This window comes from Rhinatrema bivittatum, chromosome 2, assembly GCF_901001135.1.
Source record: "Rhinatrema bivittatum chromosome 2, aRhiBiv1.1, whole genome shotgun sequence".
Taxonomy (NCBI): Eukaryota; Metazoa; Chordata; class Amphibia; order Gymnophiona; family Rhinatrematidae; genus Rhinatrema; species Rhinatrema bivittatum.
The window spans coordinates 373,650,597-373,670,713 of NC_042616.1; the positions used below are offsets into that span (position 1 = coordinate 373,650,597).

The 20,117-nt window shown below is 47.7% G+C and overlaps 1 protein-coding gene across 4 annotated transcripts in view; it reads left to right on the forward strand.

The window, feature by feature from the left end:
• Positions 1-20,117, forward strand: part of LOC115084728 (serine-rich adhesin for platelets-like) — an 859,145-nt gene that overhangs the window by 567,835 nt on the left and 271,193 nt on the right. For all 4 annotated transcript variants that reach the window (XM_029589967.1, XM_029589968.1, XM_029589969.1 and 1 more), the window contains exon 13: positions 1,266-1,308. In XM_029589967.1, the coding sequence (XP_029445827.1) occupies positions 1,266-1,308 (43 nt within the window). The remainder of the gene's footprint in view (positions 1-1,265; positions 1,309-20,117) is intronic.

Consider the following 20,117-nt stretch of genomic DNA (forward strand, 5'->3'; position numbering starts at 1 on the left):
TAGACTAAATGTGTGTGTGACCAAGACTGCTAATGCAACTAAAGTTGCATGTGAACCTTCTTATTTTGTGATAACTTTTCATGGACTAACAAGAAAAAAATGTTGTACTTAATGAGCTGTTTGCATGTTTCTAGTTTAAATTGAACTATTGGGGGTTACTGAACCTAGATCATGGTGAAACACTGTTGGACAGCTATTTTTTAAGATTTAAACCCCAACTTGAATCAGCATTGTGTGTTTAGGCAGGTCTTATAAGATGACATCAACCAAAATCAGCATGTGGGGAAAACTGAAGATCAGTGAAGTTTGAACTGGGGCAGTGAATCATAGTCCTCCTTCCCCCACCCCTTCCTTTCACTTCCTAATAAATATATTCATTATAGCGTCCACACTATTATTTTCCACATGCCTATAGCAGTTCTCTTTCCTCCTATTCTCCCTGATCATAGTGATGACCTTTCAGCTGGCAAGAGAAGAATAAAGCTTCATAGTTTCATACCTATTGTGCGTGTGATTAAACTGTGTGATTGAAACTGTGTAACTAGTAATAATAGCACAGCAGAGACTACAGGAGGTAGGTTTGATGCTCTATTTTATTAATGGCCAGAGAGGGCTGGGGTGGAGAAGGAGCAAGGACTGAGGGGGGGGGGGGGGGGGGGGGGGGTGAGAGGATCACTAAAGATTCAGTTGACAGAGAGAAAAAGGTGATAGTGACATCAAGAGTGTTTTGCTGACTCCCAAATGGACCCCAAGCCTTGTCTCTTCCCCCTAACTTCTGCAAAGTTTCCTGCACCCTTGTTGCAGTTACTCAGATTTCTGTTTCTGTATTACTAGTTACTTGAAATTATCACACCAAATTGGAGTTCTGCTGTTAGAAAAATGGAAGCCAATATAAACAGTAGAGCATAGAAGCAGAGTTCTTTCCAGCTTATGCCAACTAGGAGTTACACAAATATGTTTTATAATCCATGCTGCAAGATCAGTTCCAGAACAGAGTTACATTAGTATCATTTAATCCTAACGAGGAGTATGTTTAACAGATTGATAAAGAAATTGAATTGGTATTTCTCAAACTTAAATGCCTGATGTTGCATTTGTGTTTCTCTTGCCTATTAACAATCATCAATTATCAGATTATACCATGAAATGTAACTGACATTTTTGGAAGAAGATTAATGAAACATATAAAAATCATTTAAAATATGCTCTTTAGTATTAATATGTTTAAATTTAAATGTTTTTTTGGGTTTTTTTTTGCATTTTAGGTGGGATCCATATTATGGAGTTGATGAAAATGCATCTACAAATGTAACTATGTTTAATATTATCTGAGTTATTAATTTAAATGGTATGATATTAGGAATTTCATGTAGGCCTGATTTATCAAATCTTTTTCCATACTTATACAATGGGGAAAAGCCTAAAAGAATCAGGCTCATAGTATTAAATAGCTCATCTGTACATGTAGTTTGATTGTCACAGTAATTTTGGGAGTAGGCATGAAATGAAGAAAATTCTGCCTCCTGGAAAGGGCTAATTTGGGGCTTCTGTAATTTGTTTCTTAAAATTTTATTTTAATATCATTTGCATACTAATTGCCTCATTACCATACTCACGTTGCTGTGGACAAAATGCTGAATGTTCTCCTTTCAGACACTTCAGGGTGGATTATATTCAGGTACTGTTTGTATTTCCCTGTCCCCAGAAAGCTCACAGTCAAGTTTTTACCTTAGAATAATGTACCCATTATTGTTGTGTTAAGGTGTTTCTCCAAGGGCAAAGCGGAGTGGCAGTCCTTACACATAAGTGACAACATCCGATGGAGCCTGGCATGGAAAACTTATCCCAAAGTTTTCCATGCCGTAGGAGACGGCATCAGCACTAACCTAAATCAAAAAGAACTAGCCGCCGACCTTTCGCCAACAGGAAATCGCTTTCACCTGAACTCTTCCTCACCTGACGCAGCCTCATCAGAATTTCTCGCTCCTCTCCCTATAAGGACGACACCCCAAAGAAAGAAGAACCTACCTGAAATCCTACATCCAATAAAACCCACCGGAGCAAGGCCCTCACTCCCTGCTCATCTACGAGGCACTCACCAACATACGCCACCGCCCACCACTCGGCCTCCACAATAAGTCTTCCCAATATCTACAATGCTTAACTGCCCACGCACCTACAAATCCCTCATCCCCATCATGATTTCCCCCACCACCCAGTTTCTAGGACTCACTTTATTCACCATCATTCTGTTCAACGCCCAATCACTCACTAACAAAACGTTGATACTCAACGACCTTCTTCAGGACGCAACCCCAGACCTTTGTGCCATAACTGAAACATGGCTCAAAACCTCAGACGTCGCCCTCATAAACCAATTACCAACACAGACCCACGACTTGTTCTCTATCCCAAGGCAAAAAAAAAGAGGTGGGGTGTTGCAGCAATGAAGACACATCAGGCAGGATTCGTGGTGAAGCATGTCCCAGGGAAGGTCACCTCCTCTCCTCCTTCCCCGGGGCTCCTTTTATTGTACATAATTCCATAGTATAGCATAGCATGCAGATTTGTCATCACATCATTGGTTCTTTGCAAATACATATATCATTCATTGTATGTTACAGCGTCATACCATAAATGTCCTTCCTGGCCTTTTTGCTGACTTCGTGTAAGCTGGCAGGCCCGGGGGGGAAGGTCATAAACTGGACATTGAAGCAGTTTAAGATGTGTTGAACTAGCTAAGTGCAAGAGGAAGTAGGCAAAGAGCAGTTTCGGAGTTTGCTACAGTTTGAGATCTATTCCTGGTGCAGGCATGTCTGGTGCAAGTAGCTTTTCAGACAGATTTCCTGTCTCAGTTAGTGGCAGGATAAAGCTTACACAATTCTGCTGCCTTCAGTGCAGGGGAAGTTGAATGTGTTGATAGAGTTAACCCCTGACATACTCTTTCAGCTATCAGGAGCCAAGCTCACAATCCCACAGGGGGTATCTTCCTAGCAGTCAAAAAGTCACTGAGATTTACACATTATCCAATCAACTCAGCTACCAAACTAGAAATAGGCCTTTTTAAATCGGAACATCTTCAAATTCTCTTAGTCTATGCCCCTCCAGGCCTGCTAGATTCTGATGCCTCTCCCATTATCGAAATCATAGCTTCTCACATAAACCTAGACTCCCCAGCCATAATCTTGGGAGACTTTAACTTACACGTAGACAAATCCCCTCCCTCAACTAACTGTGAAGCTTTCCTCACTGCCATGTCAGCCATGGGTTTTCAAGCAGCAAATCAACAAACCTACCCACAAAGCGGGTCATACGCTGGATCTCATCTTTACAAACTCCCGGCATTTCACGCACCGAACAGCCAGTGTGCAAAAAAGTCCCATGGTCAGACCACTCATTCATCTCCACCACCTTCTCTCTGTTACATAGAAACATAGAAATGACGGCAGAAGAAGACCGAATGGCCCATCCAGTCTGCCCAGCAAGCTTCACACATTTTTTCTCTCATACTTATCTGTTTCTCTTAGCTCTTTGTTCTATTCCCCTTCCACCCCCACCATTAATGTAGAGAGCGGGTGATAGAGAGCTGCATCCAAGTGAAATATCTAGCTTGATTAGTTAGGGGTAGGTAGGGGGTAGTAACCGCCGCGATAAGCAAGCCACACCCATGATTATTTGTTTTACCTAGACTATGTTGTACAGCCCTTGTTGGTTGTTTTTTCTTCTCCCCTGCCATTGAAGCAGGGAGCTATGCTGGATATGCGTGAAGTATCAGTTTTTTTCTCCCCTGTCGTTGAAGCAGAGAGCCATGCTGGATATGCATTGAAAGTGAAGTGAAGTATCAGGCACATTTGGTTTGGGGTAGTAACCGCCGTAACAAGCCAGCTACTCCTCGCTTTGTGATTGCGAATCCTTTTTTTCTTCACCCCTGTCATTGAAGCTATGCAGGATATGCGTGAAGCATCAGGTGTTTTTTTTTTGTTTTTTTTTTTTTCCCCCTGCTGTTGAAGCAGAGAGCTATGCTGGAAATGCGTGATGTATCAGTCATTCTCCCATGCCGTTGAAGCAGAGAGCCATGCTGGATATGCATGGAAAGTGAAGTATCAGGCACATTTGGTTTGGGGTAGTAACTGCCGTAACAAGCCAGCTACTCCCCGCTTTGTGAGTGCGAACCCTTTTTCTTCTCCCTTGCCGTTGAAGCAGAGAGCTCTGCTGGATATGTGAAGTATCAGTTATTCTTCTCCCCTGTCGTTGAAGCAGAGAGCTATGCTGTATATGCATTGAAAGTGAAGTATCAGGCATATTTGGTTTGGGGTAGTAACCGCCGTAACAAGCCAGCTACTCCCCTCTTTGTGAGTGCAAATCCTTTTTTCCATTTCCTCTTGCTGTTGAAGCTTAGAGCGATGTTGGAGTCACAGTAAGCATGTGTATGTTTATTGAATAAGGGTATTGTGTCCAGGCAGTAGCCATCATTCTGGCGAGACACCCACTCTTCATTGGCGGCCTCTTGACTTTATGGATCCACAGTGTTTATCCCACGCCCCTTTGAAGTCCTTCACAGTTCTGGTCTTCACCACATCCTCCGGAAGGGCATTCCAGGCATCCACCACCCTCTCCGTGAAGAAATACTTCCTGACATTGGTTCTGAATCTTCCTCCCTGGAGCCTCAATTCGTGACCCCTGGTTCTGCTGATTTTTTTCCTACGGAAAAGGTTTGTCGTTGTTTTCAGATCATTAAAACCTTTCAAGTATCTGAAAGTCTGTATCATATCACCTCTGCTCCTCCTTTCCTCCAGGGTGTACATATTTAGATTCTTCAATCTCTCCTCGTACATCATCCGATGAAGATCCTCCACCTTCCTGGTCGCCCTTCTCTGTACCGCTTCCATCTTGTCTTTGTCTTTTTGTAGATACGGTCTCCAGAACTGAACACATTACTCCAGGTGAGGCCTCACCAAGGACCTGTACAAGGGAATAATCACTTCCCTTTTCTTACTCGATATTCCTCTCTCTATGCAGCCCAGCATTCTTCTGGCTTTTGCTATTGCCTTGTCGCATTGTTTCGCTGTCTTCACATCATTAGACACTATCACCCCAAGGTCCCTCTCCTACTCCGTGCACATCAGCCTTTCCCCCCCCATCGAATACAGTTCATTCGGATTTCCACTCCCCATATGCATGACTTTGCACTTCTTGGCATTGAATCTCAGCTGCCATATCTTCGACCACTCTTCCATTTTCCTTAGATCCCGTCTCATTCTCTCCACTCCTTCCGGCGTGTCCACTCTGTTGCAGATCTTAGTGTCGTCCGCAAAAAGACAAACCTTACCTTCTATCCCGTCCGCAATGTCGCTCACAAAGATATTGAACAGGACCGGTCCCAACACCGATCCTTGCGGTACACCACTTAAAACCGCTCTCTCTTCAGAGAAGGTTCCATTTACCATCACACATTGTCTTCTGTCCGTCAACCAATTTGCAATCCAGGTCACCACCTCGGCACTCACTCCCAAGCTTCTCGTTTTATTCACCAGTCTCCTGTGCAGAACCGTATCAAAAGCTTTGCTGAAATCCAAGTATATGATATCGAGCGCTCTTCCTTGATCCAATTCCTTGGTTACCCAGTCAAAAAAGTCAATCAGATTAGTCTGACAGGATCTTCCCCTGGTGAATCCATGCTGCCTCTGGTCCATCAATTCTCCAGACTGTAGATAGTTCACTATTCTCTCTTTCAGCAGTGACTCCATTACTTTTCCCACCACCGAAGTGAGGCTAACCGGTCTGTAGTTGCCTGCCTCCTTCCTGTTCCCACTCTTGTGAAGCGGGACCACCACCGCTCTTCTCCAATCACTCGGCACCACTCCCGTTTCTAGGGATCTATTGAACAGGTCACACAGCGGACCCGCCAGAACATCTCTGAGCTCCCTCAATATCCTTGGATGAATCCCATCAGGCCCCATGGCTTTGTCCACTTTCAGGTTCTTTAGTTCTTCCCACACATTTTCTACTGTAAAAAGGATTTTCATCTATTCCACTTCCCTCCAGTTTCTTGTTGTGTAGAGATGGTCCTTCTCCAGGGTCTTCTTTAGTGAACACAGAGCTGAAGTATTCGTTTAATATTTCTGCCATTTCATCGTCTCTCTCCACACATTGATCCTTACCACCTTTCAATTTCACTATACCACTTTTGACCTTTCTCTTTTCGCTGATGTATCTGAAAAATGTTTTGTCACCATTTTTTATCTCCTTGGCAATCCTCTCTTCTGCTTGACTCTTGCCAACTTGATTAATTTCTTTGTCTCCCTCAGTTGATACAAATATTCTTCTTTGTGCTCCTCCCTTTGGGATCCTTTATTTCTCACAGGACAAGCAGGATGGTTGTCCTCACAAATGGGTGACATCGAGGATGGAGCCCACCACGGAAAACTTCTGTGAAAGTTTAACAGAACTTTGACTGGCCCCTACTGGGCATGCCCAGCAAGGCACTGACCCTGCAGCCAACAGGGGTCTCCCTTCAGTCTTCTTTTTTCCGCGCAGCAGTTGCCACGCGGTGAAAGGAGCTCTCTAACCACGTTCCTGACAGGAATTTGGAAATTAATTTCCTAAGAAAATTTGCCCCTCAGGGGTCTCCCTTCGACAAATTTTTTAGTCATCTTACGGAACCTGGTAAGTTTTTTGCCTTCTTCCATCGACTACCGTCGAATTTGGCCCTCGAGGCCTGTTGGCACTTACCGATCCCCAGCCTAAATTTTGGCTTCCAGCCATGGCAACGGGGTTCCGTCGTTGTCCGGATTGTACCCGGACTATGTCCATCACAGACCCCCACAGGGTTTGTGTAATGTGCTTGGGTAGTGAGCATGATGTCCTGACTTGCACCAAATGTGCCTTAATGACACCCAAGGGTCGCAAAGCCAGGATGGAGAAGATGGGGCTCCTCTTCCATGCACCCACCCCAACGCCATCGATAGCATCGACGTCATCGGAACCGGCATCGTCGACGTTGTACCATCATCGTCAACCCTCCGGTGACCGTCCGCCATCGATCGCTTCTCGGCCGTCGACTCCCGTCCCTTCCCCGGATGGGCGAGGGGATTGGAAGGAAAAGCACCGCCATCGACGGCACAAGTCTCGGCCTGTCGAGGATCCACAGCCATCGACCTCTACTGAAGCCGAGCCACCGACAAAGAAGCCGCGAACAGACCGGACGCCCTCCACGTCTCGTTCGCCGGCATCGAGGAAACCCTCACCCTCTCGGGGTGTGGGGCCGTGATCCCACCGGTTACGGTGGTCCCCTCCGGCCCTGCCTCAGCCTCCCTCTCCCGTCGAGCCAGGTATGTTTACCCCTGGTCTCCGGGCAGAACTGGACCGGCTGGTCCAGGAGGCCATCGAGAAAGCGATGAAGAAATTACAACCTCCATCGGCACCGTCTCCGGCACCGGTTCCAGTGCCGCCCCCCGGCACCGATGCTGGCACCGGCTTCGCCACCGAGGAGGGAACCGACCACCGAGCCGTTTGATACAAGCGCTAGCACCGCTACTGAGCCGCATGGAGGCACTCATGACGGCCCTTCCATCGGTGATTCCAGTGCCATCGACAACACCACCGTCTCCGACTGGTTTCTCATCGGCAGGAGAAAACACCGTTTCGAATTCCCCTTCCGGGGTAGTTCCATCGGTACCTTTCTGGTATATCTCCACCGATTTACCCTTCGGCTCCATCGATTCCGCGCCAGGCACCGATTCCATCGGCAGCACCGAAGCCATCGATGCCATTTTCTGGTTCCACCTACCGCACCGATTCCACCTCGGTTTCCATCGATGCCTTCAGAGCCTCAGCCAGGTCCATCAGGGCTACAAGCCCCACATGATCCCTACGATACCTGGGGTGATGATGATGATACCTCTTCTGACACAGATTTGCCTTCGCCACCATCTCCTACAGAGAGTAGAAAAAGATCTCCTCCTGAGGATCTATCTTTCATTAATTTTGTGAAAGAGATGTCAGAAGTTGTACCTTTCCAACTACAATCTGAAGCTGATGACAGACACCAGATGATGGAACTACTTCAATTTCTGGATGCTCCAAAAATCATCGCTTCCATCCCTATACACCAGGTGTTTTTGGATCTGCTCAAGAAAAACTGGGAATCTCCTTCATCGGTGTCACCAGTTAACAAGAAAGCTGACTCCACATACCTTGTCCAGTCAGCACCAGGTTTCCAAAAACCTCAACTGGATCATCGCTCTGTTGTGGTTGAGTCCGCACAGAAGAAGGCCAAGCGTCTTAAGCCGCACTCTTCTACCCCACCTACCAGGGACAACAAGTTCCTGGATAGTGTGGGACGGAAAGTGTATCATGGAGCTATGTTGATTTAACGCATAGCTTCATATCAACTTTACATAACTCAATACAACAGAGCCATCCTTAAGCAGATGCAAGACTATGCTGACACGTTGCCGGACCAATACCAACCGCAGCTTCAAGCCCTTCTTCACAAGGGATTTGAGGCAGGGAAGCACGAGATTAGGACTGCCTACGACATATTCGATGCTTCCACGAAGGTTTCAGCCACAGCCATCTCAGCCAGACGTTGGGCTTGGTTAAAGTCATCCAACCTTCGCCCAGAGGTCCAGGATCGTCTTGCTGATTTGCCCTGCTTAGGCGACAATTTGTTTGGGGAACAAATTCAACAGATTGTGGCGGAGTTAAAAGACCACCATGAGACGTTGAAACAACTCTCATCTGTCCCACCTGAGGTGACCTCCAAGCAACCGCAAAAGAAGGACTCTAAGAAATCGTTCTTTCGACCACGCCGCTACTACCCTCCGTCAACTAGGGCTCGTCCTGCACGGTCCTCTAACAGGCCTCAGCCTCGTCAGCCGAGAAAGCAAAGACCTACTGTAGCCCCACCTCCTGGGCCTGCGGCGGGCCTTTGACTTCCCTGTATTGAGCACATGCCAACTCCCTCTTCCACATATCCCTGTGGGAGGTCGGCTGTACCACTTCTTACCCCGTTGGAAACAGATTACCTCAGATCAGTGGGTGCTAGCAATTATCGCACAGGGTTACCATCTCAACTTCATAACACTTCCGCCAGACTCCCCGCCCCTTCAGGCATGGAGTCTAACCAGCCATTTGACTCAATTACATCAAGAAGTATCCCTTCTTCTACAGTCAAATGCTATAGAACCCGTCCCTCCTTGTCAACAAGGGAAAGGATTCTATTCCAGATACTTCCTAATACCAAAGAAATCAGGGGGGTTACGTCCAATTCTGGACCTTCGGGCCCTCAACAAGTATCTACAAAAAGAGAAGTTCAAGATGGTAACCCTGGGCGCCTTGCTCCCTGTGTTGCAAAAGGGGGATTGGCTGTGCTCTCTCGACCTCAAGGACGCTTATACCCACATTGCGATAACACAATCTCATCGCAAGTATCTGCGTTTTCTGATAGGCCACGACCATTATCAATACCGGGTACTACCTTTCGGGCTGGCATCTGCTCCACGAGTCTTTACCAAATGTCTCGTAGTAGTAGCAGCATTTCTCAGGAAGGAAGGTGTCCACGTCTACCCCTATCTGGACGATTGGCTAATCAGGGCCTCCACCCCTCAAATTGCGCAATCCTCCCTAAAGTTGACAATTCACACACTCCTCTCCTTAGGGTTTCTTGTCAATTACGAGAAATCTTGCTTGGTCCCATCTCAGACCTTATCCTTCATTGGAGCAGACTTGGACACCTTTCAGGCAAAAGCCTACCTTCCACTTCAACGAGTCCAAACTCTCATGTCTCTAGCTCGCCAGCTCCAGTCTCAACACACTGCCACAGCTCGCCAATTCCTCATCCTCCTAGGACACATGGCATCCTCGGTTCAAGTTACTCCCTTGACCCGACTAGCCATGAGAGTAACGCAATGGACTCTGCGACACCAATGGCTTCAAGCTTTCCAGCCTCTGTCCTACATCGTCACAGTTACACAAGCACTATGCCTGTCTTTAACCTGGTGGACGACTCAAGTCAATCTCCTTCAGGGCTTACCCTTTCTCCTACCAGATCCACAGGTAATCCTAACCACCGATGCTTCCCACGTCGGTTGGGGGGCCCATGTGGACGATTTACAAACCCAAGGGTTGTGGTCGCCAGAGGAAGCCGAACACCAGATAAATTTCTTGGAACTTCGAGCAATTCGCTACGCGCTCAGAACTTTCAAAGATCATCTATCAGATCAGATAATCTTAATCCAGACAGACAACCAAGTGGCCATGTGGTACATAAACAAGCAGGGAGGCACAGGCTCCTTCCTTCTGTGTCAGGAAGCTGCGCAGATTTGGGCAGAAGCCCTCTCCCATTCCATGTACCTCAAGGCCACTTACTTGCCGGGAGTAGACAATGTATTGGCAGACCAGCTGAGCCGTGTCTTCAAGCCACACGAGTGGTCACTCGATCCTCTGGTAGTGACCTCTCTGTTTCACAAGTGGGGTTTTTCCCCGCATAGACCTCTTTGCGTCCCCTCAGAACCACAAAGTGGACGATTACTGCTCTCTCATTCGGAGCCAACACTCTCAGCCGAGGGATGCCTTCTCCCTCAAGTGGACGACAGGTCTGCTTTATGCATTCCCTCCACTTCCTCTTCTGTCAAGGACTCTCGTGAAGCTACGCCAGGACAGGGGAACCATGATCCTGATAGCTCCCCACTGGCCACGCCAAGTGTGGTTTCCCATACTCCAGGATCTCTCCATCCGCAGGCACATCCCTCTGGGAACGGATCCGCATCTGCTCACTCAAAACGACGGATGCCTCCTCCATCCCAACCTCCAAGCCTTGTCCCTGACGGCATGGATGTTGAAAGGTTAGTCCTTCAGCCTTTTAACCTTTCGGATTCGGTTTCTCGTGTCCTGATAGCTTCACGAAAGCCCTCCACCAGAAGATCATATTCATATAAATGGAAAAGGTATACATCATGGTGCACTTCTCAGTCCCTTGATCCCCTTTCCTGTCCAATCTCTAAGTTCTTGGACTACTTATGGCACCTATCAGAATCCGGTCTAAAGACCTCTTCCATTAGGATGCATGTCAGTGCGGTAGCCGCCTTCCATAAAGGTATAGAAGGTGTCCCTATTTCAGTACAACCCCTGGTGACACGCTTTCTTAAAGGCTTGCTCCATCTGAAGCCACCCTTACGTCCTCCGGCCCCATCTTGGGACCTTAATCTGGTTCTTGGTCGTCTAATGAAACCACCTTTCGAACCTCTGCACTCCTGTGAATTGAAGTATCTCACATGGAAAGTATTATTCCTATTGGCTATCACTTCAGCTCGCAGGGTTAGTGAGTTACAGGCCTTAGTCACCTATCCGCCTTACACTAAACTCCTGCAAGACAGGGCGGTGCTCCGCACTCACCCTAAATTTTTACCTAAGGTAGTTTCTGCATTTCATATCAATCAATCCATCATACTACCTATCTTTTTTCCCAGGCCCCACTCCAACTCTGGAGAACAGACCCTGCATACCCTAGACTGTAAACGGGCTCTAGCTTTTTACCTAGACCGTACAGTTTCTCACAGGAAGAGCACTCAATTATTCGTCTCTTTCCATCCTAACAAGTTAGGACAACCTGTGGGTAAGCAGGCTCTTTCCTCCTGGTTGGCGGACTGCATTTCTTTTTGCTATCAGCAAGCTGGCATTCCTTTTCAAGACCGTGTTAAAGCACACTCTGTGAGGGCCATGGCGACTTCAGTAGCACACCTTCGATCGGTGCCGCTTCCTGACATCTGCAGGGCTGCAACCTGGAGTTCTCTCCATACCTTTGCAGCCCACTATTGTTTGGACAAAGCTGGAAGACAGGACTCCATCTTCGGCCAATCTGTCTTGCGTAACCTTTTTCCAACATGATGTACCAACACCCTTCCACCTTCCCGGTAGGGTGCGGATGCCCTTTCCCAAATTCCACCCCAGTTGTTGTGCCTGTTGCACGTCGTTGGGTGCATTTGGTGCAAGCCAGGACATCCTCAGCTCGGTACTCACCCATTTGTGAGGACAACCATCCTGCTTGTCCTGTGAGAAAGCAAATGTTGCTTACCTGATGTAACAGGTGTTCTCACAGGACAGCAGGATGTTAGTCCTCACGAAACCCGCCCGCCACCCCGCAGTGTTGGGTTCATTTTAGTTTTTACTTTTTTAGGCACTGCCTGTAGCTTTGAAAATCAGACTGAAGGGAGACCCCTGCTGGCTGCAGGGTCAGTGCCTTGCTGGGCATACCCAGTAGGGGCCAGTCAAAGTTCTGTTAAACTTTGACAGAAGTTTTCCGTGGTGGGCTCCATCCTCGATGTCACCCATTTGTGAGGACTAACATCCTGCTGTCCTGTGAGAACACCTGTTACATCAGGTAAGCAACATTTGCTATTTCTTGAATGCTGTTCTTTTAGCTTTAATTTTGTCAGCCACCTCCTTTGAGAACCAGATAGGTTTCAGTTTTCTTTTGCTTTTCTTTACATTTCTAACATATAGAGCAGTTGCCTTGGTGATTGCTCCTTTTAGATTGGTCCACTGCTGATCCACATCTACTCCCTACCATCATTTCGTTACAGGAAAACTTGCCCTTCGGAGCACCTCACCAAGCTTCTAGCCCCGGATCTCTCTCTCATTGACGTCACCACTCCTAACTCAGCCATCCAATCCTGGTCCAAAATAACAGAATCAGTAGCAAATATTCTATGTCCCCTGACAACAAAGAAAATCAAACAAAATGCAACCAAAAGACAACCCTGGTTCAAGGACGAACTGCAAAAACTCAAACATCTTTGTCAGAAAGAAAGAAAATGGCGTAAAGCCCCCTCACCGACCTCACTATCTGAATACAAATGCTCCCTCCACCTATACAAGAGCATTACATTGAAAACCAAAAGGGACTATTAGCCCACAAGATCCACAACCTCATCTTCGACTCCAAAGCTCTGTTCACCTACGTTTCCAGTCTCACAAAAACCAACACTCCAGACATCCCAACCGACCAAGCCCAGAAAAAAGCAGATGAGCTGGCTCTTTATTTCTGCACAAAAATTACCGACCTCCTCAAACAACTGTCACCAAACACATGCGCATCCGCTAGCACATATCTACTCCCAAACAAAGATATTTCTATCAACTCCTTTGAACCCATCACCATCTCAGAGATACAATCGGTTCTGAAGGAAATGAAACCGTCATCACACCCTTTTGATCAAATCCCTTCTAAAATGCTTTTACTAATCCCGGATACCATATCGAATACTCTGGCCGACATTATAAATTGTTCACTATCCCAGGGTATCTACCCAGACGACCTCAAAACGGCCTCAATCAAACCACTCCTCAAAAAACCGAACCTAAATACCAGCGATCCTAACAATTTCCATCCCATTTCCAACTTACCGTTCATAGCAAAAGTTATGGAAAAATTAGTAAACACACAGTTATCGAATTACTTAGAGGATCACCAAATTCTGTCCCCTAATCCAGTGGTTCTCAACCGGTGTGTCGCGACACACCAGTGTGTCGCCAAGCTCCGGCAGGTGTGTCGCGGCTCCCGGTGTTCCACTGCCCCGCTTGTGCTTCCCTTCTCCCTAGGGGCGGGGCCGAAGAATGAAGAGATGCTGCGCGCCAACGCCAGCGCGGCCGAAGAATGAAGAGACGCTGCGCGCCAACGCCAGCGGGGCCGAAGAACGAAGAGACGCTGCGCGCCGACGCCAGCGGGGCCGAAGAAGGAAGAGACGCTGCGCGCCGCCAGCAGCTGAAGAGCAGAGAGACCTGTGCGTCACCAGCGGCGGGGCCGAAGAAGGAAGAGACGCTGCGCGCCGCCGGCAGCTGAAGAGCAGAGAGACCTGTGCGTCACCAGCGGCGGGGCCGAAGAACAAAGAGATGCTGCGCGCCGCTGCCGGTGGCTGAAGAGCAGAGAGACCTGTGCATCACCAGCGGCGGGGCCGAAGAACAAAGAGATGCTGCGCGCCGCTGCCGGTGGCTGAAGAGCGGAGAGACCATGCACACTGCGGGAGGCGGCTGGAGAGACGTTGCGTACCGCGGGAGGTCAGGCCAGAGGTGGCTGAGAAGTGGAGGCCAAACAATGAGAAGAGGCTCCATGTGAGCTTGTGTGCTTGTGGTAGAATGGGTGCCTGTGTGCATGAGTGAGAGCTTGTGTGCGTGTGTGTGTGTGTGGTAGAATGGGTGCCTGTGTGCATGAGTGAGAGCTTGTGTGTGTGCGTGTGTGTGTGTGTGTGGTAGAATGGGTGCCTGGGTGCATGAGTGAGAGCTTGTGTGCCTGTTGTAGAATGGGTGCATGAGTGAGAGCTTGTGTGTGTGTGTGGTAGAATGGGTGCCTGGGTGCATGAGTAAGAGCTTGTGTGTGTGTGTGTGGTAGAATGGGTGCCTGGGTGCATGAGGGAGAGCTTGTGTGCCTGTGGTAGAATGGGTGCCTGGGTGCGTGAGTGAGAGCTTGTGTGTGTGTGTGTGTGGTAGAATGGGTGCCTGGGTGCATGAGTGACAGCTTGTGTGCCTGTTGTAGAATGGGTGCATGAGTGAGAGCTTGTGTGTGTGTGGTAGAATGGGTGCCTGGGTGCATGAGTAAGAGCTTGTGTGTGTGTGGTAGAATGGGTGCCTGGGTGCATGAGTAAGAGCTTGTGTGTGTGTGGTAGAATGGGTGCCTGGGTGCGTGAGTGAGAGCTTGTGTGTGTGTGTGGTAGAATGGGTGCCTGGGTGCATGAGTGAGAGCTTGTGTGCCTGTTGTAGAATGGGTGCATGAGTGAGAGCTTGTGTGCCTGTTGTAGAATGGGTGCATGAGTGGGAGCTTTGTGTGTGTGTGTTAGAATGCATGCCTGGGTGCGTGAGTGGCAGCTTTATGTATGTGTGTGTTGGAATGCATGCCTGGGTGCGTGAGTGGCAGCTTTGTGTGTGTGTTAGAATGCATGCCTGATTGCATGAGTGAGAGCTTGTGTGCCTGTGGTAGAATCAGGGCCGGCGGAAGCACTAGGCGAACTAGGCGATCGCCTAGGGCGCTGAGCATTAGGGGGTGCCGAGCCGCTGATGGCCAATGGCCGCCGGTGGACGTCATCCCAATAGCGGCTGAGCGGTGAACTACTGCTATGCTGTGTGCCGAATACACACAGCAAGAAGATCGGCGGGGCCGTGGTGGAGCTCAAGTCACCACGGCCGGAAGAAAACAATCGCGTCTAAACATGCTGGTGCTCCAGCTCCTTCCTGCCCGCGCGGCCCCGGAAGAAAAATGTTGCCGGAGCCGCGCGGGCAGGAAGGAGGAGGTGCATCAGCCAATGCAGGAGCTTCTCCTCCTTCCTGCCCGCGCGGCCCCGGAAGAAAAATGTTGCCGGAGCCGCGCGGGCAGGAAGGAGGAGGATCATCAGCCAATGCAGGAGCTTCTCCTCCTTCCTGCCCGTGCGGCCCCGGAAGAAAAATGTTGCCGGAGCCGCGCGGGCAGGAAAGAGGAGGAGCATCAGCCGCGTACAGAAGAGGAGCAGCGCGGCTCGAGAAGTCCGGGGCCGCTGCAGAGCCCATCCTGCAGTGGCCGTGAAGAGGAGGCCCAGAGGTGAGAGAGAGACTGAGGGTTTGTACAGTGTTTATGTGTGCGTGTATGAGATGAGTTGAGAGACTGTGTGTGGGAGTGAGGACCTGAATGTTTGCAGAGACAGCATGTGAGAGCCTCTGTGTGTGTGTGAGAGAGACAGCATGTGACAGTGAGAGCCTGTGCTTGAGCAAGACAGCATGTGGGAGTGAGAGAGAGCCTGTGTGCCAGAGTCAGACAGCATGTGCCAGTGAGAGACTGTGTGTATGAATGATTGTATGAGAGCGGAGCATGTGACAATGAGAGCCTGTGCTTGAGCAAGACAGCATGTGGGAGTGAGAGAGAGCCTGTGTGCCAGAGTCAGACAGCATGTGCAAGAGAGAGACGGTGTATACATGATTTTATGAGAGAGAGCATGTGAGAGTGAGTGCCTGTGTATGTGTGTGTTTGAGAGAGAGAGAAAGCATGTGAGAATGAGAACCTGACTGTGTGTTTGAGGGAAGAAGACAGATGGAGAGAAAAGAAATATGTTATAAAAGGAATTGGCAAAAAAATAAGAAAGGGAAGGTGGAAAAAAAAAGCCTGTGACCAACTGATTAGAAAACTAAGATCAGACAGCAATGTAAAAAAAAATAAATTATTTTTTACTGATTGGAACATGTAATCTTTGGAATGTGCAGAGTAGCACTTTCTCTATGCGGATCTCACAATGTACCATGAGGCCTGCACAGAGGAGGCAGCAGAATGGGCTTCAGTGCCAATAGTAGCAATCAGCACCTCCGCAATAGCCATACAGCAACAGTGACAGTGGCAGCAGAGGAATGAGAGAGGCTCTGAGGTTGCTGGCAAAAGAAAGAGAGGGGGGTCTCTGCCTTTAGTGTGTGCATGTGTATGAATGGGAGTTTGCCTGGCGGTGTATGTGTGTGAATGCATGGGTGCCTGCCTGAGGGTGTGTCGTGTATGAGAATGAATGGGTGTCTTCCTGGGGTTTGTATGTGTGAGAATAGATGCCTGCCTGTTTGTGCTGTATGAGTGTGGTGTGTGTGAGAATAAATTGGTGCCTGCCTGGGGGTCTGGGTGTGAGAATGAATGTGTGCATGCCTGGGGGATGGGGAGGGAGTGGTGTGCAAAATGAATGGGAGCCCGCCTGGGGGTCCAGTGTGAGAATGACTGGGAGCTTGCCTGTGTGTGTTTGTGTGAGAACGATTGGAAGCTTGCCTGGGAGTGTGTGTTTGTGTGTATGTGAGGGAGCCAGTGAGAGCATGAGTGTGTATGAGAAAAATCCAGGGGAAGTAGAAGAGTTTGTGGGGGGGGGGGGGGGGGGTGTGGAGGGGGGAGAGAGTGCCTTAGAGCCTGAGTGGTGTCAGTGTCTGTGAGAGCGAGAGGTTATGGTTGGGTATAAGAGCATGAATGTGTATGTATGTGACAGTGTATGTGTGAGAGAGATGGACATGTGAGTATGTGTGAGAGAGAGAGGATAACCTCAATCAAGAGCTCCCATGTATGGACAGCAGGGGCTTTTTAAAATCCTTATTAGTTTTAATTATTGTGTGTTATTTGATATATGTGCTGTTTTGAAATATTTTATTGGTTTTAAGAAATTGTAAAAAATGTATATGATTTTAATTAATAGAAATTCTATTTATCAGTAGTTTTAAAATATTATTTTATTAGTATGGTTTTACTATTATAACTGATGCTTTATGCTTCTTGATTTTATTTGTTTTATGAAGAATGGTGGTTCTGTTTTTTCATTGTTAATACACAGAGTCTGGCTTCTTGGGGTTTCCATTTCAGTTTTTTCTAATTTGTGCTCCTTTATTTTGTATTCTGTATTTGGTGAGGGTCTGTCTCTGCTCTGTGTGTGTGACCATGATGAGAGATTCTGCTAGCATAGGGATCTATAGCAATCGGGTTTGTTTTGTTTCCTCAGTAGGTGGAGTATTGGTATTCTAGGACCCAGTGTAATATTTACCCTTGCTTATTCACAGGTAGGGTTATTGTTGTTTGAGTCCTTGGTGTTATTACTGTTATGTTATGATGGGATTGCAGTATAGATTTTGAGTGTCTTTTTTGTAGTGTTTTGTGTTAGTTCACAATGTGCCTGGCAGTGGAAGCTGTTTGTGCTGCTGTTACTGTGAAGTGACACCAGAATTTGAAAATATCTTTCAGTATGATGAGCTGTAAGGGAAACATCCAAGCTCCATTGTTTGGGGGAATTTCAGTGGATGCACAGAGTTACAGAACTGGAGGTACAGGATTTATATTGACATTCTGTTCCTATATATTCCTGACTTCACTCTCATAGCCACATAGAATCAGTTGACTGAGGCTATCAACATAATTTTATAGTGTGAAACTGGCCAGCTTTTTAAAATAACGCAGAGGACCCTTTGGACTTTTTTATTAACACTTTTTTTTAATAACCAATTTTAAAGCAGGATCCATGCTATAGAGGTGGGTGAGATGAAGAAATGTCATTTTGGCGCCCCCCCCTCCCCCCCAATTCTTCTGTCTGGAGACACCACTGATTTTCTGTGACCTTAAGCATTAGTACAAGAAGAATTAAGGGGGGATGCTGGAGAGGCACACATGCATTGGCCCCCGGGCACCGGAGACCCTTGGTGCGCCACTGGGTGCGAGCCATATGGAGCCGCAAGTGGTGGCAAAGAGGAGTGGAGTTTGGCAGGCCGCAAGCAGTGCCCAACCTGCTTGCGACCCAGAAAACCCCAGTCAGCGGGCGTGATCGAGAATGAGGTAAGGGTCGGGGCCGAGACCGGGGGGGGGGGGGCGCAAGGGAGAAGGCTCGCCTAGGGCGCCAAATCCCCTTGCACCGGCCCTGGGTAGAATGGGTGCATGGGTGGTGAGTGGCAGCTTTGTGTGTGTGTGTGTGTGTTGGAATGCATGCCTGGGTGCATGAGTGGCAGTGTGTATGTGGTAGAATGGGTGCTTGGGTGCATGAGTGAGAGCTTGTGTGTGTGGTACAATGGGTGCATAAGTGGCAGTGTGTGTGGTTGTAAGTGACAGTATGTGTGAGCTTGTATGTAAGTGACAGCATGTGTGTGATTGAGAGAGACTGGTCAGGGAGGTGACTGGTGTGTGTGTGAGGAAGAGATACTAGTTAGGGAAGTTACTGGTCTGTGTGAGACAGAGACTGGTTGTGACTGGTTGTGGGCCCTAAGGAAGAGGACTGTGAGGACAGAGCTTTAGCAGCCACTGCTGCTTCTGGTGAGTGCTATTGGTCTGCAAGGGAAAGGAGTAGGAGAGTTGCTAGAGAGGGTAAGTAAAGGTGGCTTTTTAAGTTTATTTTTCTTGATTGATTGCCATTTTAATTATTGGGTGTTATGTGATGTGTCTGCTGTTTTGAAATATTTTGATATTTAGACAATTTTTAATAATTTTTATGAGTTTTTAATTGTTGGATGTTATTCTGTTCATCAGCTGTTTTGTAACATTTATTAGTATAGTTTTACAATTATTTCTAAGTGGGTATCTATAGCAGCTTGGCTTGCTCAGTTTTCCCAATAGGAGGTGTATTAGTGTTTAGGGCCTGGTTAATTACTGTCTTTTCATAAGGAGGGGTATTGTGTTTGCCAGTAAAGAGAGTTTGCTTTGCTTTTACTGAGATGTCATCAGATCCAGAATATCTTTTTTTTTGTATGGTGAGCCGTACGGATAATGCCCTAGTTCTGCTCTGCACCCATTTTTGGGGGTCGACGTGGTTCCTGAGGATGCAGAATGTATATTTACATTTTGTCCCGTGATGGTCACATGTTCAGTGTGTCACGCATGTGAGAACCATCTGTCAGGTGTGTCCCGGCCGAAAAAAGGTTGAGAACCACTGCCCTAATCAATATGGATTTCGCAAAGCATTAAGCACCGAAACGCTACTCCTCTCCCTTACGGACTTTCTCCTCTCCGGCATCGATAAAGGCCACACTTACTTATTAATCCTTCTGGACCTTTCGGCTCCTTTCGATACAGTCAACCACCACATCCTTCTGAAACAGCTGGCAAACATCGGAGTTACAGGCACAGCACTGACCTGGTTTAAAACCTTCCTGGAGAATAGAGGATAGAAGGTCAAAATTCACAATAAAGAATCCCATTACTTTCCTTCCTCTCTAGGGGCTCCGCAGGGCTCCTCTCTCTCACCCACGCTCTTTAATATGTACCTGCTCCCACTTTGCCAACTGCTAACGAAACTAAACCTGAAACACTTCCTTTTCGCAGACGATGTTCAGATCATGATCCCTGTAAAAGAATCCATTATAAAAACATTAGAATTCTGGGATAGCTGCCTAGTAGAGATCAAACACCTTCTCACCAGTCTAAACTTAATTCTCAATGCTTCGAAAACGGAATTTCTGCTTATATCCCCGGAAAACAATAACATCTCTTCAAACCCACCAGCCTACCTTCAAACCTCTCACGTAAGAGACCTAGGAGCTATCATTGACAACCGTCTCAACCTAAAGTCGTTCATCAACCAAACTACCAAAGATTGCTTCCACAAATTACATATCCTTAAAAGAATTAAGCCACTCTTCCACTCCCAGGACTTCAGAACAAT